This window comes from Esox lucius, chromosome 24 (assembly GCF_011004845.1).
Source record: "Esox lucius isolate fEsoLuc1 chromosome 24, fEsoLuc1.pri, whole genome shotgun sequence".
NCBI classification, from domain to species: domain Eukaryota; kingdom Metazoa; phylum Chordata; class Actinopteri; order Esociformes; family Esocidae; genus Esox; species Esox lucius.
Window position 1 is genome coordinate 10,621,261 of NC_047592.1, and position 20,430 is coordinate 10,641,690.

The 20,430-nt window shown below is 42.9% G+C and overlaps 1 protein-coding gene across 3 annotated transcripts in view; it reads left to right on the forward strand.

Moving 5' to 3' along the window:
* The first annotated feature begins 154 nt into the window (after positions 1 to 154).
* Positions 155 to 20,430, forward strand: part of rap1gds1 (RAP1, GTP-GDP dissociation stimulator 1) — a 29,229-nt gene continuing 8,953 nt past the window's right edge. The window contains exons 1-8 of one of the 3 annotated variants that reach the window (XM_013140469.4): positions 155 to 469; positions 578 to 652; positions 2,745 to 2,855; positions 3,515 to 3,637; positions 5,882 to 6,007; positions 11,619 to 11,765; positions 15,511 to 15,639; positions 16,714 to 16,839. In XM_013140469.4, the coding sequence (XP_012995923.1) occupies positions 649 to 652; positions 2,745 to 2,855; positions 3,515 to 3,637; positions 5,882 to 6,007; positions 11,619 to 11,765; positions 15,511 to 15,639; positions 16,714 to 16,839 (766 nt within the window). In that variant the 5' untranslated portion in view covers positions 155 to 469; positions 578 to 648. The remainder of the gene's footprint in view (positions 470 to 577; positions 653 to 2,744; positions 2,856 to 3,514; positions 3,638 to 5,881; positions 6,008 to 11,618; positions 11,766 to 15,510; positions 15,640 to 16,713; positions 16,840 to 20,430) is intronic. The other 2 variants (XM_013140470.4, XM_013140472.4) reach the window with 2 other exon arrangements.

The following is a 20,430-nucleotide window of genomic DNA, read 5'->3' on the forward strand; positions in this document are numbered from 1 at the left end:
CGCCTAATAACTCAGATGGCACATGAACGCAGCACGTCTCTGGAGAAGCTCGAAAAGGTGGGCTTTTAACACTTCAGGGCGTGGCACGAGCCAACGACACAGACCGTGACCAATAATAGTGGGAAACTAGATCTTATGTGAAGGCCAAGAACCAATCAACTGCAAGCAAAACGCAGCGTTTCGCTTCGGATGGAATCTGCTGCTGCAATTGCAAGCAAACGAGTAGTAGGAAGTGCGTTTCTGGTAGGATCGAAGCAAAAGTCTGTGGCTTAAGTAGAAAACGGTGTCGTCGATGTGGATCAATATTATCAGCGGATAAATTACACAACCGTACAATCATAGTAGTGAGGTGGGGGTCGTACAATAGGCTACGTTGCAGTGCAAGCATCCCCGGCGGCATCTGGGAGGGAGATATTATTGCTGTGGTTTGCTGGTTTTACCGGGAACGACACGGCGTGGGTTAACTAAGGTGGGCCTTGTCTGGGTATCTAAATGACAAGCTAGCTAGCTAGCGATTTAAATGAATAAAAACAAGTGTTAACTAGCAATAACAACCCCCTCTTTTTGCTGTTGTTAGCTATTTGACAACCTCCTGGGCGCATCCTAATTCGAAACTGCTTGGACTATCTCACGCAATACAGTAGCCAAATGGGTGAGTATCTGATTCATAATGTCATGCAGTTGTCTTTTATTGTAATAAAGGTACAGTAGAACAAGCACATACTGGCATACGTCGATGTGCCACATTTAGCTAAGGTATGTCTGACTAACGTCATCTAGTTAGATATTTGTCCCATGAAATAAGCAAAACTACGGGACCGCACTAGAAAGCTGGAGCGTGTGATTCATTTATATGAGTAGCTAGGTAACGTTGGGAAAGATGGGGCGAACAGAAAAACGCGTAGCTAGTGGTTGGCATGACCATCGTAACCTACTTGTAGACAGCATCGTGTTATGTAATACGAACATTGCTAGACACAAGCTGCTGCTATTTTCTTGTAGGGACGAGCTACACTTGTTTCAGCTGGAGCCTCGTAATATATGTAATTGAATTAATTGAATCATCCTATTATGGATGATAACTAACCACAAGCTGTACCACCATACTTAACAGTGCATGTTATGACAGCCGTATGACTTTTTACTACGTTTTACTATTATGCCATCAATCTTGCACTGTTATGCAACACACACGCACACATGTGAATGTAGCATGTCACTTTTTATAGTATTTGTGTGCGTTACATTTAACTCAACCTTTTACTTCCAGTGACTTTCATAAAATTGTTGTGCAGGATGTGCTTTCGTCCTATCATGATTTTTGTTGCTTTCTGATATTGTAGGGTATATATATGACGTATGAATATCCATTCCCGTATAGTGTGCAAACATAGGGTACTAGCGTCCATTAAAGATGTCACATTATGAGATTCTGCTGAAGCAGATTAACTCAAAGACAGAATATTTTTACCGGACACAGGAGTGAGTGCATGCTTTTTGCTCTAGCTAATGCACTATTTATGGATTGCACTTATCAATGCTTTGATTGAAGACTTCTATGAGTCGAGTCATTGACAGGCTATTTTGATTGGTTGGTTAAAAGCGACGGGCTGGCCTGTCATGTATATTTATCTATATGAAAACAATCGCCTGGTGTGAGTTTATTACATGTTTATAGCCTTGTGTCATGCTAACCTCATTAAGGACTCATTGGTCGTAGGGAGTTAACCTGACAAATCGGCTACCGTAATCAACCGAGAAGAGAATCCATTATGTGAGAACAGAGCTCATTCGGATGGTTTTGAAATGATGTCATACCGTTTAATCCTAATCCTCCCTGCTCACATAAGAGGACATCTGCGGGAAGGGGAATGTCAGGGTCTTTGCTTCCTCTCTCTCTTTCCATCGCCCTCTCTGTCTCTCTCTCTCTCTCTCTCTCTCTCTTTCTTTCTCTGTGTGTCAGGCTGTCACTGCAACTCCTTTCAGCCTCGGGCAGACCGGAATCCCATTAGCCGAGCACTGGAACAACTCCGGACACCAAAACCTCTAAATAAGCGCTGCTGTGCCCCAACCGTACCGTGCGCGCCTTTGGGACATAGACAGTGTGCATTACGATGAGGACTCGTTGCACGGTGCTGCCTGTGACAGAGGCAGGTGCCCAACGTGAAACTCCTCTCTGTATCGCATTGACATGTTGGTGTTTACCAAATGTTTGTTGATGCGGTTGTAATGATCTGATGCCAGCCACTGCTGGCACATTTTAGCCCTGGGCTGCGGTGTCCCCCCCCCTGGGAGCCTGTCCCTGATTAGGAATCGAAGCTATAGGCACTGTGCTGTTTGGAGCCGTGTTGTCCAGGAGGTGAGAGCGGGGAGCGTGGAGGAGGTGAGGGAGGGAATGTGGAGGAGGTGATGATGCGGCACACAGCTGTGTGAATCCCTGTTAGTCCGACGAGCTGGGTGGCTTAGGGCTTAAGCCAGTCTGTCTGACTGACTGTCTTCTGGTCCGCCTCTCCCCCTCTTAGCCTCTCTTGCTGTTTATCACCATCTCCAGTGATTTCTTTTATTCAGAAACACATATGCCGTGAAGCTTTGTAATCTGACTTGTGTCTCGTTATGGTCTAAACTGTGAGGTTGGGTCGCTGTGGTCTAATAGGACATCCAAAGCCAGACTGCCGCAGGCCCAGTGTTAAACTGACAGGTCAGGAAGGCCGCTTATGCGTCTTCTCCCTTTCCCCTCCTCCCAGCAGATAACCTGAGTGAAGCGTTGAAGAAGCTGAAGCTGGCTTCAGCAGACAGTGCCACGGACAGTGTGGACAGCTGTCTGGACTGCCTGCTCAAAGCCCTGGCCCACAACAGTAAGTTGGACCCCAAACTTTTCAGAGAGAGTTTTCGGACGCCAGCCTAGGAATTTCTCCACAGTACATGATGAACGTTCAGTTGACCGTTGATGTTTCCTTTCCCAGACAGGTTTCATTTAGCGGCTGTTTAGTGTGGTTGCTTTTTATCGTGGTACTAGTAAGTACAGTAAAACTATAGATGGTGTCCAGAGGAAGTGACTGAGAGAATAGCTGAGGACCAAATGGAGACCAAAAGCAGTCCCCTGACTCGAATTGGCTTTGGTTATCATTGTTAGCCTACTGGTGGAAATGAAATTGATGGAAATAATCCTTCAATTGGTTTCATAATACTAAGCTACACTGAAATTAGACCTGCTACGAATGAGATTTAAACGGGTCACTGCACAGAACTGGTTGAGATCATCAATAGTCCTGCATGTTGAATGACCCAGATCCCAGGGAAATGATTATAAATACACCTCACCCTGCCCAACTCTCGCCGTGGTTCTTTCTCCACGACTCCTTCCATCGATTCCTTCCATTCTCTTTTCTAGCCTGCTTCTCAAAAAGGCCTTTTAGAATAAGCTGTTGGGGCGCAGAGAGGGGATAGGATGGCGGGAATCACAGAAAGACAACTCCTTTTTGCCCTGTTCTGTATCCTCCTGTTCTCCTCCTAGATGCTGAAGCCAGTGAGAAGATCCAGGAGATGGGCATTCTCCCCCTGCTCCCTAATCTGTTGGCCCCACAGTCCTCCTGCACGCCTAAAGTAGCCAACATCATAGCTGAAGTGGCCAAAAATGGTGAGGCTATCTCTGCATACTTCCTCCACACCCCATCTCATCCTCAAAGGGATCATTGTTCTCCTGACTCTTGGTTTTCACATCTTGTCAGTATCTTTTATTAATTTTAAAATGTAAGTTTATTGTTAGTTTTGTTTGCCTGTGATTCACTATTGATTTAGCCTACTTTTATTTATTTCTCATTCAGTTGGCATTACTAAATTGGCCAGGTATTAAATTAAGTGGGATTTTGATGAGTCTTTTTGTGTGCTGATGTTTAAGGCAATTGTTCCTACATATTTACCAAAAGGTCTTCTTCTTTGTGTTGTGAAGCCTGGATTGTGGACTTGTCCCGGCGATCGTTTTCGCAGTTTTTCGACCCCACAATTCCGTTTCTTTCCCGTTTGAATGACAACAGATGGTGTCGGTCTCTCTGACAGAAGGCACCATAGGAGCCCCGTTTGTTTGTGTTGCCCTCCATCTTGTTTTCCTAGACCGTAGTCATTTTCACACCCTGCACAGAGGATGTTATTTCCACATATCGGGCTGTAGCTTGATCGGAGGTGCACAGCAGTAAGTGGCTGGTTTGAGATTCAGGCGTCATAAGATGAAGGTGTGATTAGGGTTTAGGTTGATGCATGCCGTCACCATGAGGCGTTCATAATATTCCCAGAACCCTTTGTAGCTTTTTTTAACAGCTTCTCAGCACACTGTTATAGTCAAGCGCTAATGTCCCAAATACTGAATTCCGCTTTATGATTTCAAGGATTAGATTAGGCATTAAAATCATTTTAAGAAGGCTTTTGACTTCTTAAGGGTCCCTTCACACATTTTCTGAACCACATGTTGGATTCATGCAGTCTCGCTGGGCATGTAGAAAATGAAAACATTTTAACATTTAGTTCGCTTCAGCCCACATACATTGCAGTGTCAGAAACATACTGTGCCTTGCTTAGTGCTTTCCAGGGTAATTATGTGAGTGGGTTTCAGGGAAGGCATGGATAGTTGAACGGAAGTGCCTTTGAGTTGGGGGAAGAAAAGGTTAAGATAATGAATGGGCTTTTAGGCTTGCTAATGATCAGCGCTGACATGCTGAACTGAGTCCTGGCACCAACCCGCTGGCATTTTATCAGTCACTGGCCCAGGAGATGTCTCTGCTCGGTCCACAGTTGAAGGGTTACTTTGTCAGACCTACCAAACTGAAGTAACCTTCTTTGAATGCCTTAGTAAAATGGATTTGGAGGTTCTGAGAGATTGCTGCCCTGCATCCACAACACACCTTCACCTGAAAACCAGTCCCTGTCCTACAAAGCAGTTGCGAACATTGGCAGTTGGTCCTAGGCCTTCAGGAGTGGTGACTAAAAAACAACAACTTTGTACCAACTGGAAAATAACATTCAGAACCTTTAATTCTCCCAGCTACCAGCAGCAACAACGCAGTGCTCACACAAACGTTATAATGCTGTGCCATCGCCGTTCCAGATGCTGTAAGCATGGCAACCTCATGGAGACCACACTGTGTGTGGAGCAACTCTGTTAAGAATAGACGACCACCGCCCAAAACAGTTGCAAACATCTAAAGCTTTCAGCACACAAAGTACGCAGTGATCTAAATGCAAGAGTAATTCACGCACTCAACCGACACCTTTAACCAACATATATTTTTTCAAATTATAATTGATTGTTATTTTATTTTTTATCCTTGGGTCTTCTCTGAAGGTCTTCAAGGGCCTTACTATAACCCTCTGAAATAAAGGTATTCTGTATTCAACATAACTTGAGGGCTAACTTAAATTATTTCTGCCTTAGACCAAGAGTTGGGATTTATCCAGAGTTTTAATTGCATCCCTGTAAAATGTAGGTACAAATGTGGATCCACTTACAGATTCAGTCTTCCATTGGCTGATAAATTGGCATAGAAAGTATTTTTCCGATCAGATTGGAGGGCTGTAGTGCAATTCCTGTAAAGTAGCAAATAAAACAAAACCTCAGTCCTCATAGAACATACACTATTCAACCAAGTAGTGGAATTTCAACTTCTATTTTTTGCTTTCTACTGATTTCAGAATGGTCTATAAAGTCATGCAGTGCCATGCTGGGTGCTTGAAGTAGCTTTCCCCCCCTCAACCCAGACCATGGGGCGTTTTTGTACACCTTCCCCCTGCTAAGGATTCAGGTCGGGGGAAGGGAAGCGTATTCCCGGTCTGGACCTTTGGGAAACCCTGCCCTGGAGCCTGCCTTCTGAGACTGTGCTCTCTCCTCCAGAATTCATGCGGAGCCCCTGTGTGGAGGCTGGCCTTGTCCCCCCCCTGGTGCAGCTGCTCCACTCCAAGGACCAGGAGGTGCTGCTGCAGACGGGCCGCGCCCTGGGCAACATCTGCTACGACAGCCGTAAGTTCACCGCCACTGCCACTGGCACCACCCTGTCTTAGGGTTCCTTAGCACATTTCTGAGTTTGTTTACTTTTTTCTTTTTTGGGGGGTTTCCCTTAATCATTTGTCCCAGTGGAATAGGAACCCAGTGTCTATGGTTTCCTAAGTTTCGAAGTGTTTTTGCATTGGAGCATTGCAAACAGATGTTGGCAGAATCTAAACCTGCTACTAGCATTAGGTGCTTTTTTTAAAAGGCATTCATCTGCTGAAGGTCAGTTTTCTAATATGACAGGATAGTGCACTTCCTGTTTCCTAAGTTGGGAATACTTTGGTCATGAATGGAAATTGTCTGTCCATATGTAAGGGGCCAAATGCTCCCATTTGCGTAGACAAAAAGTATTGCTTAAATGGTCAGATGCTTGATTAAGATTTGGTCTTCTCCATACTCTACCTGTCAGAAGGTGAGATGAAACGAGGTATGGAAACGGTAATGGAGAGCCCCACTCTCGCTTCAGATTTGCTCAAGACGAAATTATGCTTGTGCATCCTGTTATATCACTACTGATGTAGGTTGCCATTGTTCGGTTTCACTATTTCTGAGTTAAAGTTTATACACAGAATTGTTGAAAGATCAATATGAAAATCAAGCATGATTTTAAAAAGTGTGTGTGTGTACACAGTGATATGAAAATGTTAGTACAACCCCCATAATATTGTCTTATTTTGTACAGATTTGGACAGATAGATAGTTTAGCTAAATTCCAATCACATTGATGAAGGAAACCCCCTTTAACAAATCACACCAACCAAATTAAACTTTACCGTCACACAAAATGGTTTGTGAACGGTTTATGCAATGAAAATGAACAAAAATAGAATTTCCTTACTTGGAAGAAATTAGTACACCCCTAACCTTAACTTTACCGTCACACAAAATGGCAACAATTTGAATCTGGCGCGCCGAAACATGTGTAAATAATTAGGAAATCATTAGAGAGTAACTTAGGATTGTGCAGATCTTCAGTAAAGATCATAAACGTAATCTTCTTTGGTCTTAACCATTTGGGTGTTTGGTACAAAATCATGCCAGTATGATGTTGCCTCATGGCCTGGCCAACTTGCCCTCATTGAGTCAACCATGAATACGTGAGAATTCTTGAGAATGTGAGGCCATGTGTTAAAAAGCTGACCTGAACATGGAACTTGCAACAGAATAATTATCCATAACACACAAGCAAAACTACAACAGAATGGCTGGAAAAATAAGAAATGGCGTGTTAATGAATAGGCCTGATCTCAATCCTGTCAAAATGTTGTGGTTTATACTTGTGGTGGGCCTTGCAGACAAGAAAGCCCTCAAACATGACAGTTGAAGCAGCACTGTATGGAAGAGTGGGCAAATATAACCGACTGATAGGCATTTACAAGAAACGACTACACTAAGTTATTTCAGACAATTGGGGCAATACCATCGTTGGAAGCTGGCAGTGCACATGTTTCTTCCCCACTCTGAAATTGCATTTCTGTTGACTTTCCATGAAAACGTTATTGCGGAGTATAATCTTTCAGTGTTTGGTTAAATATTTTTGTGTGAATTGTAAAAGTATGTTACCTTTTTCTGTCAATAGTGTTTAAGTGAAGATTACTTATCCAAAATATGCAACTTTCCACTGGAGATGTATTTATTTGTTCACATGACTGTATGTGTTTAGTCATGTAAAGGTATCTGTCAAAAGTATTCACCCCCTTGGAGTTTTTCCACATTTTATTTTTACAACATGAAATCCTAATGGATTTAATTAGGAGTTTTTGCCACAGGTTGACACAAAGAATTCATAATGTCAAACTGAAAAATAATTGACTGCAGAAGTAATCAATATTTGGTAGAGGCCCCTTTGGCAGCGATTACAGCCATGAGTCAATTTGGATAAATATATACCACCTTTGCAATTCTGGACACAGCAATGTTTGCCCATTCTTTGCAAAATAGCACAAGCTTCATCACATTCAATGGGGACCTTTGGTGAACAGCATGTTCTAACTATGGATGGTGTTCCCAGGGCGATGTGCGGTGTTGGGCTTGTACCAAAGAATAGCACTCCGCGTTGGGCCAAAAAGCTCTATTCTGGCCCCATCAGTCAATAGATTGTCCTTCCTCTTGGTCTCATACATCCCTTCTGGCAAACCCTGACCAGGATTCTGAAGTGAGTTGTGTTCAACAATGGCGTTCTTTTTGCCACTCCCCCGTAACGGCCACTTTTATTAAGCACCCGTGCTATTGTTGCCGTACACACAGTGTCTCCCGTCTCAGCCGTGGAAGACTCAAACTCCTTTAGAGTGGCCGTAAGCCTCTTGGCGGCCTCCCTGGCTTGTGCCCTTCTCTCCCGGCTACACCGCTGTTCGAGGACGGTTGGTTCTTGACCGATTTACAGTTGTGCCGTATTCCCGCCGTTTCTTAATAGGGGCTGTATCTATTGAGAAATTGGAAATTGCAATATTTAATGCCTCGCGAGTGTTTTTATATCCTACCGCTGACAGGTGCTTTTGAAGAAACATTCTCGATTTGCATTGAAGTTTCCTTCGTCTTCATTATATAGTTTATTTAGGAATTGTAATAACCGACTGTGGGACATCTTGAACAGGTGTGTTTAACCTGAAATCATGTGAAACCTTAATTGGACACAGATGGACTCCGTTCAACTGCTTACGTGACTTCTAAAGACTGTTGGTTTCATAGCAAATGGGATGAATTTATGTCAGAGCAAAGGGGTTGAATACTTATCCAATCTGTTATTTTCTGTTTAACATTTGTAAATCATTTTGAACAATTGGCATATTTTATTTTTCACTTGGCAATTATGGACCTTTGTGTTGATCAGTGGTATGAACTTATTAAAACCATAGTGATTTCATGTTTAAACAATACAACGTGGAAGGGTGTGAATACTTTTTGAGAGCCACCGTAGCTCTATTTATTTAGTCTCTTCACATGACATTAGGGACCAAACAACCGATCTGAAATGCCGGCTGTGTAGGAAATGGCCATGGTTCTACCTGACTGGCAGAGTCTAATGCACCATTTTTCATCTGTGGACTAGCAAGTGGCCTCGCTAATAAGCAGCCCTTCGATGACATTATTCTGGAATGCGTTCCATTTCAAGTGGCGCCAGCGTGACAGCCTGTTCTCCGGTAGCCACAGTCAGTCGAGACCCGAGCCCCTGCTGAGAGCAGCACTTCTTTTCCCAGACAGATACTCTAACCGAAACCTTCTAAGTGTGTCACTGTCAGCAGTCACTTTGCCTCTAGAATAAAGATTTAGGGGACGGAATCAAAGTTTCTCATAAATACATTTTAAGGGGGATACATTGTTGGTTGTTAGGTCTGTGTGTAGCACGCAGGAGCCTTGATAGCAGCTGTTACTTCTTTGTGTCTCCCGTCACTGAAAGGTGAGACATCTACGGGGTTGATAGGATCAGAAAGATTATATGAGTGTGCGGGCAGCTGGGGACGCCTGTTCTTTGGCAGCGTGGCAAAAGCGTAGCTGCAGCTGTTTTCAGTCTCAATGGGGGCACCACTGAAGAAGTCTGTTCGGATGTAGCCTGTAGGTGGCCATTTTGGTTTGCACTGACGCTTTTAAAATGTAATCGCCCCTAGAAGTTAGCCCTCAACAGCCAATTGTCATGTATTCATCCGTCTTCCAGACCTAGCGGCAGAAAACCAGTGCCAACATTTTGTCTGTTAACGGTACCCAGATTCCAGCCAATTAGTTTTATCCTTTCCCTTGCTTTCTCTCTTTTGTCTATTCTTACCCTCACACGTGTAGTTTACACACACACACACACACACACACACACACACACACACACACACACACGCTCATGCTCTGATGCAGTCGTGCGTTTCCTTTTTCCTTTCTCTCTGTCTCCCTCTGTCTCCCTCTCTCCGCTCACTCCCCTCTCACCTCCCCCATTCCCGGTTGAGTTGTTTAGTTAGCGGGCAGGTGTTCCAGCCATGCAGAGGCAGGCAGAGGCAGGGAGAGGCAGGGTGTGGGGCCACGGCTGGCTAGTATCAAGAGACTAAGAGGATCGCCATGTATGTCCACCTATGGGATGATGACTCATCATCTAACACTTCAGCTTCCAGCAAAGCAGCAATGCTCGATCAGACCTGGTATTAAACACCCCTACTTTTATAGTCATAGTATCTTTAAATGCGTTGGCTTTATAAAAGTTTTTCCAGTGCAACATTAAAAAATTCTTTAAAATATACTGTATTTACTTTAAAGTACATTTACAAATAATAGAATTGCATTTAGTGACTTTTAAAATGACATTTAAAAAATATCTGAAGTATGACCCTGAAAAGTATTCTCAAGTCATTTTAGATTTCTAAAATGTGTTTGAATCCAGTTCAGGAACACAAACCCGAGCTGAGTTATGACGACAGATAGCGTTTTGCCTTAAGCGATTGGCCTTACTAAATTGCTAGACGCTTTTCATGACCTCGGAGCCAATCAGAAAACAGGAGAAGAAACCGCTAGTGAGAGTCAACAAGGGGAGGGGGACTGTATTTCTTGTGTTTGAGCAAAACCTTGTTCATTGCACCCACCGCTGAGAACTGCCAGTGTGAATGTGATGATGTGGATATCAACCCCATATTTTGTCAGCTAATGGGGATTTAGCCATTAAATAATAAACATCCTTACATGCCTTGATTACTTCCAGTGATTGCTAGCTAGTGGTGGCTAATGTTGGATTTATTTTTTGACTGTTTAAAGAACACTTGGCCCATTTTCAGGATTAGGAACTATCAAACTCAACCCTGGACCACAAAGTCAGAGCCCTCTTATCAGGGATTTATTCAGACCGGGGACACTAGGTGGATGCAATTAATGAAGTAGAACGGAAAAACCATCAGGCTTCGGCCTTTATAGGCTGAGAGTTGCGTACCACTAATCTAGAGAAAATAAATCCTTAATTCTATGGACGTTTTTTTTTTTTTTTTTTTGTATTCAATTGCTATCGAGCAGAACGGAGTCCTACAGAGGTTCTGCGAAAAAAGGATTTCATTCAATAGCCTGCAGTTAGTCTGTGTGACAGAATGTCAGCTCTCACGGTGTGTAGGCTGTCTGGCTATTCAGATCCCAAGATGGTGGACTTCCAACCGAAACAAAGCGACCAGTCTTTTTAGTCTTTCCGCCAGTCCAGTGGGCACTCAGACGATCCACCACCGCAGGTTTACGCTCGCCAAAGTGACAGGACACAGTAGGGCTGACTCATCGAGGTAGCGTTTGTGTTGACTGGCTGAAGTGATTGTCCCCCATTGTTGGGTAACCACAAAGTCACTAAGTTGAAGCTTCCAGTTCTGTGTGGCAGGTAGGAACTTTGGTCTGATTTAATTGCTAGGTAACCTCAAGTAATTTTACTTTTAGTTTTCTTCTCCTTTTTCATGTTATTATGATTATTGGTTATATCGCATGTGTTATTGATTTATGTGATTTGTTGGGGGGGGGGGGGGTTGATACTGCTTGCTTAACTTTCTCTCCCTTTATTTATTCCCCCCAGGTTCGTTGTTGTGAGTTTGTTATTTTTCTTCTTCATTGATTTTCCCCTGACCTCTTTGTTTTGCAGATGAGGGCAGGAGTGCAGTTGACCAAGCAGGAGGGGCTCAGATAGTAGCTGGACACATAAAGTCACTGTCCCAAAATACTGACCTGGACAATGGGAAGCTCTTGACTGTCTTTTGTGGCATGCTGATGAACTATAGCAATGATAATGGTAATGACCAACTACCCCCGGATGAACTAAATGAACCGAAACAGACAAAACAGCTTAAAGAATTCATCGACTTTGGCAGCGTGTCAGTAACTGTACTAGGAGTAATGTTAGCACGTTTTATCTAGTATTAAAGTGATAGTTTACTTAAAAATTTAAGTTGGACATTTTCATACATAAAATGTTCTCTAAGGGTGAGATAAGTCTAAGACTCAGGCCATCTGCTGTGGTGATTCAGTTCTGACTCAAATCAGAATAATTTGGAAATGTAGGCACACGACTAATTTTGAAGTGTTAGACAATGCCTGTGTTTTTACATGGCTCGATCTTCTCAGTAGATGGCACAGGGCATGGACTCCAATATACAGACAGTTTTAAAGTATGTATGACAAATGTCTGCGTCACTCCGGCCTTCATGTTAGCTAACGTTCAACGTGACGTTGGTCAGCTTTGCTGTGGTGCCGTGAAGTTGTGGTAACAGTGGATCCTACTTTGTGTGTGTCCTTTGGAGAGTTCTGCTCTACCTCCGTTGCTTTCTACTGCGTCCTGCTCGAGCCCTTGGCCATCATCTTCTAACAGCTGTGACTGCTTGTCATGTTCTTGTCTTGTAATTGGTGGTGGTAGTTAGGTAGTTTGCAGCTTTGTAATTTCCAAGACTATCCTGCAGCCATTTGTTTCTTCCTTACCCATCCCTCTGGTTTGTATTTAGATGTTCTATTTTGCCAGAACCCTCTCTGGTCAGCTTCTATTGTCTGCCCATGTGGAATGTCTGGAGCATTCAGAAACGTTCCCTTGTGTCAACCTTCAGTCACTTATAACCTGTTTATTTAGGCTGTGGCCCAGTTGGCATCTTATTCCCTAAACAGGGCACTACTTAAAGGTGATTGGGAAAACAAATTCTCTTTTCGCATCACAGTTTGTTGTTAAGGCTGGGGTGTGCTTCGTCATTTTGGTTGATAAATGCGCTCAGAACATGTGAAAATGAGCACGTTTGCAATCAAACTCCCACAAACACTGTTCACTCAAAAACCAAAACAATGGGGAAAATGTTCAGTGTTAGTTTAAAGCAGTAGAGCGGGCTGAGTTGATAGTAGCCATATATGGCTTTACCCTAGAAAAAGACTGCCTTGAACAGTCACGATGAAAGGGCTCAGACTTCAGTTACTAGACTTCGAATTGCCTCAAGGGAAAATGCCGTGCACACGAATGCCCAAAAGAAAACCAAAGCGACCCCAAGCATCCAATGACGACAACAACAAAGCATACCTCAGCCTTTATTCTGCTGACAGATCCTGAACAACAGCAGAACTCTAATCTACCAACGTGGCCGCTTTGGACTCTTCCCAATTTGTGTCTGTGAGCAAACTCGAAATCTAAAACTAATATGTACTGTAACTTCTCTGGAACAGTCTCCCACTTTGAACGTTATCTCTTGGTTGAACTGTTTTGCAGAACTCTGAGTTACGGTTTGAATGAATGAATGCACCATGATGGTTAGGTGTGGGGGCAGCTCACCCCTTCATCTACATTCTCACCCTAAAGGGTCCACAATATATTGCTGCTCTCTGAATAACCTAAATAATTAATGAAGGCCCAAGTTGAATTACTTTTTTTTTCTCCTGCCTTGGCAATATGCAGAACGGTAATGACTTTTCGATCTGTCACCTCTCACTGTACGATCCCCAATCGGGTTGAGGTCTCAAACCAACTCGTCTTTCCCGTTGAAAGTAGAGATACTGCAGGAAAAATACATGTGGCATTCAGAAGAGGCAAATGGACTATGAGTGCCAACTAAAAATTTGCATCTCAGACTCTCAATAGATTTTTTTCTCTCCTCCTTTCCTTGGATCTTTCTTCATATTAAGCATGGAGCTAAATGGATTTTCTCCATAATTCAATTATCTCAGATCAGATAATCTGACATTAAACAGCGATGTGACTACACTGTTGAAATATAATTACTAGAACGGACATCCCATTCAAGTCAATGTTTTCTGATGGGTGGAAATTCTATTTTTGTGCTGTTTACCATATCCTATTATTGGAGCAGGATTACTTCCAGTAACAAAAACATTTTGGCTCTTTGGCAAAACACCACTATCACTGCATTGAATCACGCAACGCTATCACAGAATAAAATCAAGCACCACTGTCAACTTTAAATCAAGCACCACTGTCACAGCTTTAAATCAAGCACCACTGTCACAGCTTTCAATCAAGCACCACTGTCACAGCTTTAAATCAAGCACCACTGTCACAGCTTTAAATCAAGCACCACTGTCGCAGCATTAAATCAAGCACCACTATCGCAGCATTAAATCAAGCACCACTATCGCAGCATTAAATCAAGCACCACTATCGCAGCATTAAATCAAGCACCACTATCGCAGCATTAAATCAAGCACCACAATGACAGGTTTATATCAAGCACCACTATGACAGCATTAAATCAAGCCACTTCATGAGGCTCGCAAAAGCCTGTATTGAATTAAGTCATAAAGGTCATATTCTGACTTAATTATCATCAGTTATAGTTGGTTGTGGTCTCAAACCTCAGTTACAGCTGTTGTGTGGGGAAAAAACACTTTATAACATGTTTCTTTTGTAATGGTTTATACCAAATTTCAATATTGCAAGACAACCATAATGTAACCTTTGTTAATATTGGTCAAACCTTCACTTTTCCAGTGGTTTTAACAGCTGTGTGAATCAAATTAAACACTTCTTTATGAAAAAGAAATATGGTTTTGTAAATGTCCATTTGGGTATTATTAATTTTGTTATATAATGTCTATTATAAACTAAATTGGTTTGCATTTGTGTAATGTGTTTGCTAATGTGGCAGGCTTGTGAATGTGTAAAGGCCTGATGTGGATCATGAACAAACTTGGTGCCTTCAGTCCCTGTAAGTCTGTCTGGATAAGAACATCTGTTCATTTAAAAGATAATAATCGATAACAAACGTGGTGGATCTAGTGGAGAACTGGTGGTAAATAAAAAAGAAAAAAAAGAAGAGGACCCTCAGAAATAGCAGAGCTCTGCATTAATTCACCAATATCACTTTTGTTTTTTATGACGGTCACTGTTCTCCCTTCAAATCTCATTTCTTCCTCCACCTGGTCACTTCCACTCTTGTTTCTAAAATGCACCCCCCCCCCTTTCTTTCCCCTCATTCTGTGCCTTTCCTCTCTCCGCCCATCCTTCCTTCACCATGTGTTTGTCACTGGGCGGCAGTGAACAGTCGCCTGTATTAACCCTCTCTCTCATCTCTTTTCTCTCCTAGCTGGTATTCGAGATCTCACCACAACCACAGGAAACACATCTGCACTGATGTACTGTGAACGACACTCACTTCAGACATACAGCTTGTCGACATTTTGCAAAACAATTGTGCAGATTTGTTTCCTCCTCTGATTTAACGCTTAACCCTTTTTTAAGAAATTGCCTTTAAAATTGGCAGTCCTGTGGTGTTAAGCGTCACGTTAGTGGTTTCCACTTCAATTTGTATTACCGGTGTGTTTGTTTGGTGTTTTCATAGCCGCATATAGTCTGTCTATATGTGGCGTCAACACAGACTTAAGAGCCTTCAGGAATGACACCAAACACACACATCAGGGTGTTTCTCCTTGTTTAGTTATAAACATAATTACCCAGTCCCTTCTTACTGTCCGTGTTGTAATTGAACTTCCTAGCCTCTAGATGGCAGTGTTCTTACCGGCTTCTGTTTTTTGTGTGTCTCCCCTTCCAGACTCCTTGCAGGCCCAGCTGATCAATATGGGAGTCATCCCCACCCTGGTTAAGCTACTGGGCTTCCATTCCCACAATACGGCTCTTACAGAGATGTGCCTCATTGCCTTCGGAAACCTTGCTGAGCTTGGTGGGTAGTGGTGTACATCAGCTGTAGGCAGAGCCATTACTGTGCTGTGGGTTTGTATTGTACACAGTGGCTTGTAAATGATTTGTATGATACATGCAGTGGAATACGGTTGCCACCCACCCTCCTGGGCATGGTTTAGCTGTCATGCTACCCAGTCTGGGTTTTTACCATGAGGAAGGTTGTCAGTCCCACTTGACCATCAGTTGGGCTGTACGCTATTAGCAATACTCGGCCCTCATTCAGGGGGGTTGCGGTTGGTGGGTGTCCCTTTGGTTGATGCCTGGCAATGTGGTTGGATTGATTTCCTGCCTGTTGGGCCCTGTCCGGGGCCTCCCCCGGGTAGGGCCACAGTGTCACCGGACCCCCCCGTCTCAGTTTCCAAGGTGTTACGCTGCTATATTATTGTGCTGGGGGACATGAGGGATGTACTACTAACTTTTCTCAGTTTCCTCCAATTTTAAATTTTAGAAGGAGATGAGGTCCTGGTCCACACCTGCGGATTACCTGGTTTGGGGGGACCGTTGCTGTTCCTGTCCTTGTCCACCTGGTCATACTTCTGACCTAGTCTAAAATCAAATATACTCTGGATTTAGTCAAGAGAAATTTATTTATTATTCCAATTGGACTCTTAATATCTCACCCGGCACAGCCAGAAGAGGACTGGTCACCCCTCTGAGCCTGGGTCCTCTCTAGGTTTCTTCCTAAAATTCGACCTTCTTAGGGAGTTTTTCCTAGCCACTGAAATTCAACACTACTGTTGTTTGCTCCTTGGGGTTTAAGGCCGGGTGTCTCTGTAAAGCACTTTGTGACAACTGCTGTTGTAAAAAGCGCTTTATAAATAAATTTTGATTGATTGATTGATTGACCATTGAAATGTGCCTAGGTTCCCCTGTCATAATAAAAAAAAAATCCTAGAAACAGGAACAGTAAAAAAGGGATTTCTGCGTGGTGACATATATTTCATTGGTACCACAGCATTTGCTTGGCATAACAGTGAATGAGCACCGAGAAAGGTTGGCTGTAACAGCAGACTGAACTTGTCATACTGATGGATGTTTCCTACCCTCTCTGCAGAGTCCAGTAAGGAGCAGTTTGCCTCCACCAACATTGCTGAAGAGCTTGTGCGTCTGTTCCAGAAGCAGACTGAGCATGAGAAGAAAGAGATGATCTTTGAGGTCCTGGCTCCACTCGCCGAGAATGGTAATTCAGGAAGCCTGTCCGCAGGAGGCAATTTAAGAAATGCAGGTTCAGATGAAGATATCGAATGTCAATGTCAATCATCCACATCTTATGTAGTGTGAAGGCGAGAATATAGAACATAGAAATATAGTATGACATCAGATTTGCCAAAAAAAATAAACATATGCCAAAATAATCCCCTTTTCCAAAATGCAGACTGCTTTGCTGGGGAGGCGGCATCATCCGAGGAGGCTCGCCGTTAGAGGCTTTTTACTACTTCTGCTTCCTCTTCTTCTTGTCCCCCGAGATGCTTTCCCGGGGCCTTGTAATCCCAACCCTGACAATGTCCCGGTGAGGGAGGGGCTGGCAGCTTCTCTTGGGGGCGTTAGTGCGACGCTAATGCAGAAGAGGGCGCGTTCACGCAACATTACTAATGACTGCATCCATATGATCATCCACATCAGCTATGCTAACACCCCCCCCCCCTCCCCCCCAGTTAGGCATACAGAGAAGATATTAAGCTCAATTTGTTAAGATCTTATCTCAGCTTGGTTTTATTTAAACTCCATTCTGTCTGTTGAGACTTTTAAACCTTCCTCTGTAAATTCAGATTTTTAACCCTATCCCTCTGTCAGTTCAGATTTGTAACTCTCCTCTGTCACTGCTGATTTGAAAAATCCCCTGTCAGAAATGAATAATGCATTATGAAACAGTCTTCCTTGAAGTGCTTGCTGTACGCAAAAGAGACCATTGCTATATTTGGGTTACCTCTAAAACCAAGGTGTACTCCCATGCCAAGTGAAATCATATCCTGGCCCGGCTACAATGCGTGCGGTTTGTTATCCTGGATTAGAATGTGAGGATGGTCTAAAAGGGGAAGGTCGTTACTACACTGAAGGAAAACCTAAACGCAACGTGAAAAGTCTTAAATCCCGTGTTTCATTCGCGAAATGAAAGAGCCCACACATTTTTAATGTCCACAAAAAGCTTATTGCTCCGTAAGCCATTTTAGAGAATCTGATTGTACGACCAACTGGCCACTTAATGGCAGACCAGGTGTAACCACGCCAGCCAAGGATCTTTGCACCCTGCTTCTTCCGCCACCCTCACCTCTTCTTTCAGCATGGTCGTGTACAGCCCTGTGTCACTAGGATTTGTACATAACCCCTGAAACCTGAAAATGAAATGAGATTCAACTTTATTGTCATTGAACTGTGGAAGTGGGGGGGGGGGGGGGGTACATTTTGTTGTACTAGGACAACAACATGTAGTTTTACACCGGAGCATCATCACACGTCACCCCTTAAGCATGTTTGAGATGCTTTGGGTTGAGGGTTTGACCAACGGATGCATATCTGTTTTTCCAGACCAGATCGGAAATACATAGATTAGGGTCTAATGTATGTATTTATATTGACTGATGTCCTTGCATTAACTGTAACTCGGTAAAATCTTTGAAAGTGTTGCATTTGTATTTTTGTTTATGGTGGTTTAATGTATTCCCTGCCGCATACTTCAATTCTCACTAACGGGAGTCGGGACTGTTTATGTGGAGTCATCTGCAGCCTTGGTAACTGCTCAGTGAAGCAGTTATTGCATAACTAGTTGTCAGCCGCTGGGCTGAAACTGCAGTATGAAAATGTCAGCGTTTTTTTTGCTACATGAAAAGAGCATGTGTGTGCGTGTGAACGTGAACCAAAGTTCTAGTATGTGTAGTAAACCATGCAAAATTGTTCTCACAAATAAAAAAAAAAAATGTAGGCTTGGGATTAAGGTCAGGTGTTATGGTTTGGGTTTAAGGTCAGGTGTTTGGGGTTAAGGTCAGGTGTTTGGGGTTATGGTCAGGTGTTTGGGGTTATGGTCAGGTGTTTGGGGTTATGGTCAGGTGTTTGGGGTTATGGTCAGGTGTTTGGGGTTATGGTCAGGTGTTTGGGGTTATGGTCAGGGGTTTGGGGTTATGGTCAGGTGTTAGGGTTTGGGGTTAAGGTCAGGTGTTATGGTTTGGGGTTATGGTCAGGTGTTATGGTTTGGGGTTAAGGTCAGGTGTTATGGTTTGGAGTTATTGTAAGGGTTAGGAGAAGTGTTATTATTTAAAAAAATATATTTTTAATCATAATCAGTGATGTTAGACCTAACAGAGAGCGGGAGAGTGCATGTGTAACAGCGAAAGACTGTGTGTGTGTGCGTGCGTGTGTGCGTATGAGACTCACTGACGGTTGTTAGCATTCTGGGCATCACACTGGGTCCTCCCGCTCTGCCAGTCTCCTAGACAACGTCCTACTTAACTCTGCTCTAGAGAACGCTCTCTTTTTCTCCGTCTCACAAACTGACACACATACATACATAAACACACACACACGTATTCCAGACAAAAACTATTTTTATTATTTTTATTTTATCTTGTTTCCCCTTTCAGATACTAACCCTGGATCCCATCTATGACAGCACTGCAGGGTTAGAATAGGATCAGTTAAAAGTGAATCCTTGTTTTGTGGATGATAACGGAACAATGTCACCGTTGTCATTTATTTTTGTATAATGTGAGACCAGAGACCCCAGATTGTCCCAGCACTCAGGCTAACTTACTGATCAAAAATGAAACGATTTCATGACGCAGGTTATATAACACTTATGTATACATTGGTCACGATATCAAACTATTAATTTACAACATTTTGTAGAAGTGAAACAAACAGTACTTAAAGTGCCTTCGGAAAGTATTCAGATGCCTTCACTTTTGTGCGGTGTTATTTATTTAATTTATTATTGATTGCATTTATTCATTTTTGCCATTCATCTACATGCTATGCCCCATAATCACAATGCAAAATATTTGGGAATTTGTGCCAATTTTTCTAGATCCTGATTGGAGTCCACCTGTGTCAAATTTAATTGATTGGAAATTAATTATAAAGGCACACGTGTTTATATAATGTCCCACAATTCACAGTCCATGTCAGAGCAAAAACCAAGTCATGAAGTCCAAGGAACTCTCTGTAGACCTTTGAGAGAGAATTGTGTTGAGGTTATAAAAGGGGAAGGTTATTAAAAAAGATATATGAATTTGGGGAAAGTTATAAAAAATGTATTCTCTAGTCTGTATGACACACCAGATTAAAACAAGGTACTGCTCATCGCCTGGCAAATACCATCCCTACGATGAAAGTTTTTGGCAGGATCATCATGCTATGGGGATTCACCCATCAGCACAACAACGACCCGAAGCACATATCTAAGACGACGCTGAAGTGGGTTTGGGACATGTCTGTGAATATCCTTCAATGGCCCAGTCAAAGCCTGGGCTTGGCACTCGTCTCTAAAAATAGGTTTTTGTTTGGTCAGTTTGGGGTATTGTGTGTAGATTGATAGCAAACAAATCTATACATGTAATCAGTTATAAATGAAGTCCATAAAACATCATTTTGAGATTGAAGTGGAACTGTCTGAAGGCATTGTGATTCAGGTTTTTAAGTTTATACCCTTAACTCTAGTTGACTACATTTCCCCAACATTTAAGCGTAACACATGGATCTCCTTTAAACCCGTTCAGTGGCGAACTACACACTCATATGTCTTACAGCTGATCTTGAGGAATGAAGTGCCATCTACGCC